Below are 13455 nucleotides of genomic sequence, written 5' to 3' on the forward strand. Positions count from 1 at the left end.
ACAAGACAAAACAAATGGAAAATGAAAAGTGGATCGATGATGGCTAGAAGACCGGTGTGCCGCCCGAACAAGGAGAGGAACCGACTTCGGTGGAAGTCGTGACAGGATGACTGCCCGCTGGCCCCTGGTCATCTTCCATAACATCATTGATGTGTCCTCATACAATGCCTTAGTGATATGGAACAAGATCAACCCTACCTGGATGCCTGATAAGCGGAACAAGAGAAGGGTTTTCCTGGAGCAGACTCTTGGCCTGATCCACCTGAGGCTGCAGCTGGGGCAGGCAAGAGGAAGATATCCCAATTCTGCCCCCAAAGAAGGACTGTAAAACAAATACTATATGCTGCACATGTGAGAAATACATCTGCAAAGTCCATGCACACACACTTGTATACTGTCCTACATGTGCTAATTAGAGTTGATTGATTGATGTTATGTTTTATGTTTTTGTTTCTATTATCTTATTTTATTCTTATTTATTGTTGTTGTTTATACACCTTGTGGGTGGGGGCAATGGTTAAAAAAATGGGAGAAGACTAGTATTTTGTAGTTGAATTCCTCATTGTACAGTATATAAGAATATATCATTATGTTGCCAAAAAAAGGTCAAGACTGTTATTGTTTCCCTTCAATTAAATGCATTCAAAACTACTTTCTGCACATTTCTGCTACTTTCTTAGGCTATGAAGTGCTATCTCTTGCTAAAAAAATGGTTTACACCTATGCAGTACCTTTAGCAATAATAATAATAATAATAAACCTCTACTTTAGTAAAGAAAACAATTATGACAGGTGAGTTGTAATAAAAATGAGTGGTGTCCACTGATTAAATGCAGTCTTTCTGCATTGTGAAGAAGGAAAACCCAGGTATTCACAAAGTTTGTGATGAATGGCAGGTTGTTTCTTCATGCAAAATAGATTTGGGGTTTAAAATTCAATTAAGCTGCTTTATTTTAGGGGTTTAGTGAAGGCGGGTCATTTTTGACCCTGAGGACAAGGGGAGGATACAGAATGTTAAGACAACACAAGGGTTAAGTCCCATAAAACCGTTGATCGTGATTAGACTCAAACAATAGCGCTGGTTATGAGCAAAGGAAACAGCACTCAGTGCCTGAGCCAAGCTGCTCCCATCAAAGGGAACATGTTCTGCTCTTAAACAACAAGTAGTAACTCTCAAGCTCTCTTCTATGTGAGATTAAAACTCTAATGTAAACGCCATGGGAATGCATAGTCTAAATTTTGTATGGTACACTTTATCTTTCTCTCTCTCTATCTCTCTTTCCCTCTTTATATTTCTGACTCTCCTCTGTCTGTATTTCAGTCTCTACCCCTCTCACTCTACACTCCACCATCTCTCAATTCCTCCTACCCTGCCTTCCCTCCTTCCCTCCATCCCATTCCCACTGGTAGCCTTCATGTCTAAAAGCTGATTTTCCAACCTGACAAGAGGAATCCTACTGGGAAAACGTCCATGAATCCAACAGCTACAGAGCCAAACAGAGCAAACCTCCACCAAAGCTACTGGATCCTGAGGCATTACAGGTCTACAATTTATTATAATCATATTCAGAGTAGAGCAGGGATCTAATGCCTGCTAATGTTATTTGTTCATTTATATGGTCAATGTAAATGTAAATTCCTCCCTATCATATTCCAGATAAATCTCAGATCTTGCTCCCTCTCTCTGTCTCTCTCTCTCTCTCTCTCTCTCTCACTCTCTCACTCTCTCTCACTCTCTCACTCTCTCTCGGAGGACCTGAGCCCTTGGACCATGCCTCAGGACTACCTGGCCTGATGACTCCTTGCTGTCCCCAGTCCACCTGGCCGTGTTGCTGCTCCAGTTTCAACTGTTCTGCCTGCAGCTATGGAACCCTGACCTGTTCACTGGACGTGCTACCTGTCCCAGACCTGCTGTTTTCAACTTTCTAGACAGCAGGAGCGGTAGATATACTCTGAATGATTGGCTATGAAAAGCCAACTGACATTTACTCCTGAGGTGCTGACCTGTTGCACCTTCGACAACCACTGTGATTATTATTATTTGACCCTGCTGGTCATCTATGAACATTTGAACATCTTGGCCATGTTCTGTTATAATTTCCACCCGGCACAGCCAGAAGAAGACTGGCCACCGCTCATAGCCTGGTTCCTCTCTAGGTTTCTTCCTAGGTTCTGGCCTTTCTAGGGAGTTTTTCCTAGCCACCGTGCTTCTACACCTGCATTGCTTGCTGTTTGGGTTTTAGGCTGGGTTTCTGTACAGCACTTTGTGACATCAGCTGATGTAAGAAGGGTTTTATAAATAAATGTGATTGATTGATTGATATTTTTGCGTTAGAAAAGTCAATAGGTAGGGGGAGATGGATACATTACATACATAGGCACTCAGACATGAAGGGTTAAGATGGGTATCGAACATATAACCTTTCTGTCTTTCTTTCTGTCTCCATCATGGGGCGGCAGGTAGCCTAGTGGAAGAAACCTAGAGAGGAACCAGGCTATGAGGGATGGCCAGTCCTCTTCTGGCTGTGCTGGGTGGAGATTAAATATAAACTCAAAAGAGAAAAGGCTTGATGGCTATTTGGAAGCTATAAGATGGAATGGGAGTAATAGAAGAGTTACAAACCTCATCAAATCTGGCCTCATCCTCACAGTTTTCCTGCACATGCGTGTAGAGCGACAGACCTGAGGGGTGGAAGGACAGAGGTCAGGGGGTTAGACAGGTTCAAAAGGCTCAAATGAAATTCCAAACATAAAAATGCATGTGTATCAATGAGTCTTGTATATGCGTTGAATAACACATTGCAAAGCAAATATATACATCCACTGAACATTTCACACCGTTGCTATTTGGTGCCAAAACATTTACAAATGTTGGCGTTTCGCAAGCATATTCCTACTGCTAGTTCCACTGTTATTATAAAAAGGTAACACGCAAGAAGAATTAGCAAAATTCTATATTTCAAAGTTAAAATGTATATTGTATCGCAGCCCTTACGAAAAATTATTGCCGTCAGAGTGCAGTATAACTGCAGTTAGATTGCAGTATAACTCAGATCAAATCACATTTTATTTGTCACATGCACCGAATACAACTTTACCTCTCTACCTGGCTTGATACGATGAGCCAGAGGAGAGAAAGACAGGCAGACAGATAAACAACTAAAGTAGGACTCATAATGACACTGAATGTGACAGACAAAAAAGTGAGAGGAAAAGAGAGAGAGAATTACATCTCTCTACGCATACATTATGTTTTTAAATAAAAGGAGAAGGAATGATTGTGGATTACAGGAAAAGGAGGGCCCCATTCTCATCGACAGGGCAGTAGTGGAGCAGGTTGAGAGCTTCAAGTTTGTTGGTGTTCACATCACCAACAAACTATCATGGTCCAAACACACCAAGACAGTTGTGAAGAGGGCACGACAACGCCAATCCCCCATCAGGAGACTGAAAAGATTTGGCATGTCTCCTCAGATCCTCAAAAAGTTTGACAGCTGCACCATCGAGAGCATCCTGACTGGTTGCATCACCACTTGGTATGGAAACTGCTCAGCCTCCGACTGCAAGGTGCTACAGAGGGTAGTGCGTACGGCCCAGTACATCACTGGGGCCAAGCTTCCTGCCATCCAGGACCTCTATACCAGGCGGTGTCAGAGGAAGGCCCTAAAAATTGCCAAAGACTCCAGCTAGTCATAGATTGTTCTCTCTGCTACCGCAGGGAAAGCAGTACCGGAGAGCCAAGTCTAGGTCCAAAAGGCTTCTAAACAGCTTCAACCCCCAAGCCAGTGTTGAGCACTATGACTTCACATTCGTTGTATGTTTGTTGTTTTCTTAGTTTCACTTTAATAAAATATGTGGAACTCAAATCACGCTGCGCCTTGGTCCAACCTTTTCTACGAGCGTGACAGTGTTAATGAATGAAATACCTGTTTAGGTGCATTTTGGATTATACCAGTGTCAGGGTTTGGGCTTTTTTCCTTTTGAAGTTGCTCATTTTTAGGAGAGCTTTGGCTGGAGTGACATTTTGTCAGGTGTGTTACTAGCACTTTGTCAAAGATTTAGGCGCTCTGCCTTAGAAGCCTTTAGCTTCTGTGAATTGGCTGTTGCATTTATTTTACTTGTTTGTTATTTTTGTCAGTCAAGTGTTCATGAATATCAGTATTCATGGTTCCAGCTCACCTTCTGCACCTGTAAATGAATACCACCATTTTGCACGTGAATTCCATCTGACTCCTGATGCTTCGTACCCCTGACAAGACCGTAGAGTCCACTATCTTACAAAATCCTAAATGTGTCAGACTAAGTGGAAAGGGCAAGACAGAGTAATGGGGCTATAATAACCTAATGACAAACATAAAACCACACTTGGCTTGATACGGGGAGCCAAAGGAGAGGCAGACAGATAAACGACTAAATTAGGACTCACGAAACAGAGGGGGGAAAAGAGAGAAAGAGAACTACATCTCTCTATGCAGACATGTTTTTAAAGAAAAGGAGAAGCATGAACACAGCAATACCTCCATTATAATTCAATTACCACTGTGTGAATTTGTAGCTAAACATCTTTTACATTTTCAGTCAGGTTGTTTAAGAAATTATGCACAAATATACGCTGAGTATACAAAACATTAAGGACACCTGCTCGTTCCATGACATAGATAGACTGACCAGGTGAATCCAGGTGAAAGCTATGATCCCTTATTGATGTAACTTATTAAATTCACTTCAATCAGTGTAGATGAAGGGAGGAGACAGGTTAAAGAAGGATTTTTAAGCCTTGAGACAATTGAGACATGGATTGTGTATGTGTGCCAATCAGAGGGTGAATGGGCAAGACAAAAGTTTTCAGTGCCTTTGAATGGGGTATTGTAGTACGTGTCAGGCGATTTGTGTCACAAACTGCAACGCTGCAGGGTTTTTCACACTCAACAGGTTCCCGTGTGTATCAAGAATGGTCCACCACCCATAGGACAGCCAGCCGACTTGACAAAACTGTGGGAAGCATTGGAGTCAACATGGGCCAGCATCCCTGTGGAACGCCTACGATACCTTATAGAGTCCATTCCCCGACGAATTGAGGCTGGACTCAGGACAAAAGGGCAACTCAATATTAGGAAGGTGTTCCTAAACTTTGGCATATTCAGTGTACATACAGTATGAAAACAAACACAGTAAATACAGTGCCTATTGGGTCTATTCTTTGTGAAAGAGGCAACAAATACAGCTGTGAGTATTTCTGGGTAAGTCACTAAGAGCTTTCTACACCTGAATTGTGCAACATTTGCACATTATTCTTTTCATAATTCTTCAAGCTCTGTCAAATTGATTGTTGATCATTTTTAGACAATCATTTTCTGGTCTTGCCATAGATTTTCAAGTAGATTTAAGTGAAAACTGTAACTCCGCCACTCAGGAACATTCACTGTCTTCTTGGTATGCAACGCCAGTGTATATTTGGCCTTGTGTTTTAGGTTACTGTCCTGCTGAAAGGTGAAATTATCTCTCAGTGTCTGGTGGAAAGCAGACTGAACCAGGTTTTCCTTTAGGATTTTGCCTGTGCTTAGCTCCATTCAGTTTATTTCTTTTTTATCCTGAAAAACTCCCAAGTTCTTGCCGATGACAAGCATACCCATAACATGATGCAGCCACCACCGTGCTTGAAAATATGAAGCGTGGAACTCAGTGATGTGTTGTGTTGGATTTGCCCCAAACATAACACTTTGTAATCAAGACATAAAGTTAATTTCTTTGCAACATATTTAGGAGTTTTTCTTTAGTGCCTTGTTGCAAACAGGAAGCATGTTTTGGAATATTTTTATTATGTACAGGCTTCCTTCTTTTCACTCTGTCAATTAGGTTAGTATTGTGGAGTAACTACAAAGTTGTTAATTAATCCATCCTCAGTTTTCTCCAATCACAGCCATTAAACTCTGTAACTGTTTTAAAGTCACCATTTGCTTCATCTCTGTATCTCACACATACAATTATCTGTAAGTTCCATCAGTCTAGCAGTGAATTTCAGACACAGATTCAACCACAAAGACCAGGGAGGTTTTCCAATGCCTCGTAAAGAAGGGCACCTATTGGTAGATAAAAAATGAATTTTAAAAAACAAACACCTTTGAGCATGGTGAAGTTATTAACTACTCTTTGGTTGCTGTATCAATACACCCAGTCACTACAAAGATACAGACATCCTTCCTAACTGCCAGAGAGGAAGGAAACCGCTCAGGGAGTCCAATGGTGATTTTAAAACAGTTACAGAGTTTAATGGCTGTGATAGGAGAAAACTGATGATGGATCAACAACATTGTAGTTCCTCGACCACAATACTAACCTAATTGACAGAGTGAAAAGAAGAAAGCCTGTACAAAATAATATTCCAAAACATGCATCCTGTCTCTGTAATTCTTATCAAATTCTAATAAAAACAAAACAAAAACTTGTTTTAAATAGGCTATGTCTAAATACAGTTACAGGCACAATCATTACTCCCCGTGGGCGTATAATACAGACAAGCCAACTTAGACTATGGATGGTTTCACGTACAGTTGAAGTCGGAAGTTTACATACACCTTAGCCAAATACATTTATTAAACTCTGTTTTTCACAATTCCTGACATTTAATCCAAGTAAAAATTCCCTGTGTTAGGTCAGTTAGGAACACCACTTTGTTTTAAGAATGTGAAATGTCAGAATAATAGTAGAGAGAATGATTTTTTTAGCTTTTATTTCTTTCATCACTTTCCCAGTGGGCCAGAAGTTTACATACACTCAATTAGTATTTGTTAGCATTGCCTTTAAATTGTTTAACTTGGGTCAAACGTTTTGGGTAGCTTTTTTATGGAGGTTTTGGAGAAGTGGCCTTTCAGGTTATGTCGATATAGGACTCGTTTTACTGTGGATATAGATACTTTTGTACCTGTTTCCTCCAGCATCTTCAAAAGGTCCTTTGCTGTTGTTATTGGGAATTTTCCAAGCTGTTTAAAGGCACAGTCAACTTAGTGTATGTAAACTTCTGACCCACTGGAATTGTGATACAGTGAATTGTAAGTGAAATAATCTGTCTGTAAACAATTTTTGGAAAACCCATTACCACTGCATGAAATTCTCACTTTTACGTTTGTTTTTAAGGACACACCTTAAATATTGCCACCATTCCCACCCACCTCAGCACAAGCGAGCTGATGTTAGACAGGTAAATTGCCAAATCTGACGTTAGGGCTGGAAAATGCCAGTGCGCCAGATTTACATGACGAAATTGTACACTAACGTGCGTTTGATACTTGCGTCACCTTAGCACTAGCTGAAAATAGAGGCCATAATGTTATGTAAGTACTCTTAACACCAAACAATTCAAATATAACAAGGCATCGGGAGTGAGGGATAAAAAAAAAACTGGGAATGTGGGACCATGGCAGAGATATAAATGACAAAGGCAAAGCGGAGCAGCAAGTCAATAAAAACAGAAAGAGAGAGAGACAGAGACAGACAGACGTAAGGAGATTGAGAGAGAGAAAATGAGAACACCTACAGCGAGGTACATCAATCAATATACTATGGTGAATAGTAGACATGGGGACAGTCTGTGCACTTTCAATTTCTGGGGATTTATAGAATGAAAGCATTTTTTTACTGATATCTTACTGAAGGGTGAAAGTAAAAGGTTATACCAGCAGAGCAGAGGGAATAAATACACTTGCAGTGTTCTGTAACAAAAAAAAAGATTTACAGGAAAGAGAGCGTTCAGCAACCTGTTTCATTTCTACAATTTAGCAGAGGAACAGAAAGAAACAAATTGAGTGACAGAGAGGGTGGGAGAAAATGAGAGAGAGAGTCCCTTTCATAACTATTTCAAATTTGAGAGAGAATTATCCAAAGCAGGCAGAACGATAACAACTTATTTGCGAATCAAGTAATCTGTAATTGAATCTCAACCAGAGTGAATCTGACTTAGTTCCGTGATGGCGGAAATAATAATTTAATTTCTCATTTATTTTATATACAGCGTAACACATTGGCTGTGCTAACTTCGCCTCAGGCCCGGGAAGAGAAGACAAGCATTACCATCAAGCCCTATTACAGTGCAGTAGAAGTTGGAGTATCTGGCTTTAGAATAGGGAAGTGCTTGACTTCACAACTGGGCTAATGAAGATAACAAAGCACCAAACAATCTATTTTTACCAGCGGCAATTCAACACCCTTCCAAAATTATGTTGGTGAAATATTCATGCTGTCATTCAACACATGGTGACAATAGATTTGGGAAAATACTTGGCCTTTGTGGACGGACTTTCCTCTACCAATCACTGAAATGTACAGTACCAGCCAAAAGTTTAGGCACACCTATTAATCGTTCCAAGGTTTTTCTTTATTTTTACTATTTTATACATTGTAGAATAATAGTGAAGACATCAGAACTATGAAATAACACATATGGAATCATGTAGTAAGCAAAAAAGTGTTAAACAAATCAAAATAAATGTAATATTTGAGATTCTTTAAAGTAGCCACCCTTTGCCTTGATGACAGCTTTGCACACTCTTGGCATTCTCTCAACCAACTTCACCTGGAATGATCTTCCAACAGTCTTGAAGAAGTTCCCACATATGCTGAGCACTTGTTAGCTGCTTTTCCTTCACACTGCAGTCCAGCTCATCCCAAACCATCTCAATTGGGTTGAGGTTGGGTGATTGTGGAGGCCAGGTCATCTGATGCAGCACTCCATCACTCTCCTTTTTGGTCGAATAGCCCTTACACAGCCTGGAGATGTGATGGGTCATTGTACTGTTGAAAAACAAATGATAGTCCCACTAAGCGCAAACCAGATGGGATGACGTATCGCTGCAGAATGCTGTGGTAGCCATGCTGGTTAAACATGCCTTGAATTCTAAATAAATCACAGACAGTGTCACCAGCAAAGCACCCCCACACCATCACACCTCCTCCATGCTTCACAGTGAGGACCACACATGCAGAGATCATCCATTCACCTATTCTGCATCTCACAAAGACACAGCGGTTGGAACCAAAAATCTCAAATTTGGACTAATCAGACCAAAGGACAGATTTCCACCAGTCTAATGTCCATTGCTCATGTTTCTTGGCCCAAGCAAGTCGCTTATTATTATTGGTAGTGGTTTCTTTGCAGCAATTCAACTGTGAAGGCCTGATTCACACAGTCTCCTCTGAACAGTTGATGTTGAGATGTGTCTGTTACTTGAACTCTATGAAGCATTTATTTGGACTGCAATTTCTGAGGCTGGTATCTCTAATGAACTTATCCTCTGCAGCAGAGTTAACTCTGGGTCTTCCTTTCCTGTGGTGGAAATGAGAGCCAATTTCATCATAGCGCTTGATGGTTTTTGCGAACGCGCTTAATGACACTTTCAAAGTTCTTGAAAATTTCCTCATTGACTGACCTTCATGTCTTAAAGTAATGATGGACTGTCATTTTTCTTTGCTTATTTGAGCTGTTCTTGCCATAATATGGACTTGGTCTTTTACCAAATAGGGCTACCTTCTGTATACCACCCATACCTTGTCACAACACAACTCATTGTCTCAAACGCATTAAGAAGGAAATAAATTCCACAAATTAACTTTTAACAAGGCACACATGTTAAATGAAATGCCTTCCAGGTGATTACCTCATGAATCTGGTTGTGAAAATGCCAAGAGTGTGCAAAGCTGTCATCAAGGGTGGCTACTTTGAAGAATCTGAAATATAACATGTTTTTATTTGCTTAACACTTTTTTGGTTACTGCATGATTCCGTATGTGTTATTTCATAGTTTTGATGTCTTCACTATTTACTAAAATAGTAAAAATTAAGAAAAACCTTGGAACGAGTAGGTGTGTCCAAACTTTTGACTGGTACTGTATGTACTGTACAGCACAGCATGTGTATGTTCAGGTTCTTGTACTGTATATCTGGACATAGAACATATATTATCTTAAGCTTCTTCTACTTAATAGACACATTGGTCAATCTATATGTTCCCTCCACTGGATAGATGTCTAACTCTGTGGTTACTGGTAACAAAGCTTACATAACCTTCCCCAGTGTCTGTTCCTTTAAGGGATTTAGGTTGGCCTGCCCAGTGGGGCAGGGGCTTCCTGAGAGAACCCTTCTTCTCCAGACAGGAAACAGTCTGATTTTAAAGTACCCAGGAGGCCTTGCTGACAGCCTGTAGCAGAGACCAGGCAAGGAGCTATCAACAACATCTCAAACACCAGAGAGAGAGCGGTAGATAGGGAAGGAAAGAGCGAGGGAGATGGAGAGAGAGAGAGAGAGAGAGAGAGGGAGAGAGAGAGAGAGAGAGAGAGAGAGAGAGAGAGAGAGAGAGAGAGAGATGAGGTTTTCTTTCACTGTTAAATCAGACACATGGCCATTCTGCCGCCCTAGGCAGGACAAACAAGAATAGCCCCAGTAAGCAAAATGATGTTGAAAATAATCGAAAATACATATTTTTCCAGACGTTGAAGTTAGGTTCAATTTAGGATCTGAATGAAAGGTGAAAATACGTTTTTTCCGGATGCTGAAATCAGGTTAATTTTCCGTTCTGAATAAAATATGAAAATTGGTATTTTACAGATATTGAAAACACGTATTTTCCAGGAGTTGAAAATATATATTTTCAAGACATTGAAATCAGGTTCATTTTTGGTTCTGAATGAATGTTGCAAATATGTCATTTATAGACGTCTATGTTTGGGCCAAATAAAGGCTATTCCAGACCGGACAACATCTGAACCAAACATAGACGTCTATGATTAGTTCAGATTTGGTCCGGAACGGACAAAAAAACAATGTCCATGGACGTGGAAATCAAGGCTGGTCCGGACTGCACCAGAAAAAGAATTCCAGTCTGGATAAGACAAAAACAAATACGTCCAAAATGTGTTAGCGTCAAATCCGTGCTTACTGAGTTATAGCCTACAAAAGGGATGGGCAATTCCAGTCCTTGGGAGCCGGAGTGGTGTCACACTTTTCCCCCATCCCTAGTCAACACAACTGACGAAACGGATTGCATTCTAAACTGAAGATCATGATTAGATGATTATTGGTGTCAGGTGTGTTAGCTGGGGCTGGGGAAAAAGTGTGACACCAATCAGGCCCCAGAGGACAGGAGTTGCCCATTCCTGGCCTACAGTGTCACCTGAAATGTAATTTTAGTAATGCCCATCTATGTGGTAGGCCTACCGTTTGTAAAAAAGAAAAAGACGTCCAAAAGACGCCGGCCTTAGTCTGTGCTTAGTGGGGCGTAGCCTACCATGTCACCCGCGATGGGATTTTATGAATGCCCACCCATGTGGTAGGTCGTTGCATGGGCTTTATCAGTGCTGATTCCTGTCTCTAATCAATGTGGCTATTTAAGCTCTGAATATCAGCTACCCAACTTTATAAAGAGGAGTTATCCTGAGCCCATTTGCAATGTGTTTGCACAGTGGGAAATGCAGAAGCATTTTCTTTTTCGCTATGATCAGCTCATAAAACATGTACAGATACAAACTTGAAACCACTGATCATGACAATTTAGCCCAAGGGATGAAACTCCTGGACAGCAGTTGTGAGTAGCGTGATTGTCCATTCCATATTGTCCATTTTACTTTGACCTGTCCTGTTTTTGCAGTCTAGCCTTCATCTACAGTACCTATATTGTTCATTCGTTTAATTGTTGCATTGGGATTACCAATCTGTTTCCAATCAGACCTGCCTGGCCAGGGGAGTTGGCCATGATGGACCACCGACCACGGGACAGCTTCCTTATTAGAGTCTCATTCCTTTCCGTGATGAAAATCAATGGTTTTTGATACTGTAAAATTCAGCTCAGCTGAGCGCATTGCAAGGGAGGCTAGCCACCGTGGAGAAAGATGACAGCTGTAGAACTGTAAAACGTGAAATAACGGTTGCGTGTAACGACTAGGCCTATTGGGAAGAGAATATCCTTTTGATCCATAGGTTATTGAACACATTTCTAAACTTGACGGTTAAAAAACGTTGTCCTAACTAAAATTACTCAATAAAACATTATTTATTTATGGTTATTATGTATTCCAATGCGTAAAAGCGCTCCTCGCCTCCACAATCCTGTCTCTCTCCATCACCTCCTGGGATTGCGGAGCCAGACAGGGGTTTCCCTAACTTTTCAGCGCAACCACAGGAGACGCGTCACCACATTGTGGTTTGCCTATCCACAGGCGCATACACCAAATCACATTGATCACATCGCAAACTCCTAGGCACTGCGCAATCAGTATGCCTATTCCTATTGGGTCATAGAAAGAGAAAACATCCCGGACAAATCATCTGTTGTGATAATAAAGTATTTGAGTTTGTTACCTCGAAATGTGACTTTGGCGATTCTGTCCCCCTTTCCACGAAGGTCCCGGATCGTCTTTAGGTGGACTAGAAGAGCCATGTCAACTTCGGTACAATACAGCACTTCAGAAAAAAATTAACTACAGTATTTTCCTTCAAAGAGCAAAAAACTCGTATATTCTGCTGATAAGCGTATCAACCAAATGTTCAATGATCTCTGAACCTAGACCCTCTCATTGCGTCTTTGGTGAAACAAAATCTCCTTCCATTCCGCATGAAGCATCTGCTTTATCTCCTTGGACAGAAAGAAAGGAAGGATGTCCAATTATTCATAAGCTTTCGTTTTATCCCGCGCTATATGCTTCGTGACTGCTGGGTCTCACGCATCCAGGTGCCTGACTGGCGCATGTGGTGAAGACAGGGGTCTGCGCTTCGACTCGCTGTCATACGGAGGGAAGGGGCGGGAGAAAGGGTCTTGGACAGGGAGGGTTGCATTCTCAGATAAACATGTTTACCATTGTTGAGAAGAAATTCACTATACAGAGTATTTTGTGTGTATGTATTGATATGTAGGATATGTGTGCCGTTTTTACATGTATGTAGTTCTGTCCTTGAGCTGTTCTTGTCTATTAATGTTCTGCATTATGTCATGTTTCATGTTCTGTGTGGACCACAAGAAGAGTAGCTGCGGCTTTCGCAACATATCCTAATTAAATACCAAAATACAGGATGGGGTATCAATATTAAGTCTGTTTGGGAATTCAATTTTATTTCATTTTGTAAATACTAAAAGAGCCACGAACAATTTTGAACATGCATCAATAGGCTAGGCCTACATGCCAATTGATTTGTGTGACTTGTGCTGATCTAATTCTAGATGAAAATTATGTTGTGACTTAGCTACATGTATCTTGTAGGGTACATAGGCTAGGCCTACCTTGTAAGAATTTGTATCTGTCAGTGGCAACCAGTCATCCAGGGCATGTGGAGCCCCACCAGTTTTGAGCCCCATATTTTCTGCAAACATAACTGTGCCCAACATGTGTGCATGTTGCTGTTTTAAATGTTTACTGTTGGCTATCTTTATTTTATCCGACTTGCCACAACTGAAGATCCTTTTAGAAAAATAA

The 13455-nt window shown here is 40.9% G+C and overlaps 1 protein-coding gene across 3 annotated transcripts in view; it reads right to left on the reverse strand.

Moving 5' to 3' along the window:
* otofa (otoferlin a) overlaps positions 1–12732 on the reverse strand; it is a 149074-nt gene extending 136342 nt beyond the window's left edge. For all 3 annotated transcript variants that reach the window (XM_014145204.2, XM_014145198.2, XM_014145200.2), the window contains exons 1-2: positions 12347–12732; positions 2624–2682 (exon numbers count right to left, since the gene is read on the reverse strand). In XM_014145204.2, coding sequence (XP_014000679.2) covers positions 2624–2682; positions 12347–12425 — 138 coding nt within the window. In that variant the 5' untranslated portion in view covers positions 12426–12732. The remainder of the gene's footprint in view (positions 1–2623; positions 2683–12346) is intronic.
* Positions 12733–13455: the final 723 nt, after the last annotated feature.

Source organism: Salmo salar, chromosome ssa15, assembly GCF_905237065.1.
Source record: "Salmo salar chromosome ssa15, Ssal_v3.1, whole genome shotgun sequence".
In the NCBI taxonomy this organism is placed as follows: Eukaryota; Metazoa; Chordata; class Actinopteri; order Salmoniformes; family Salmonidae; genus Salmo; species Salmo salar.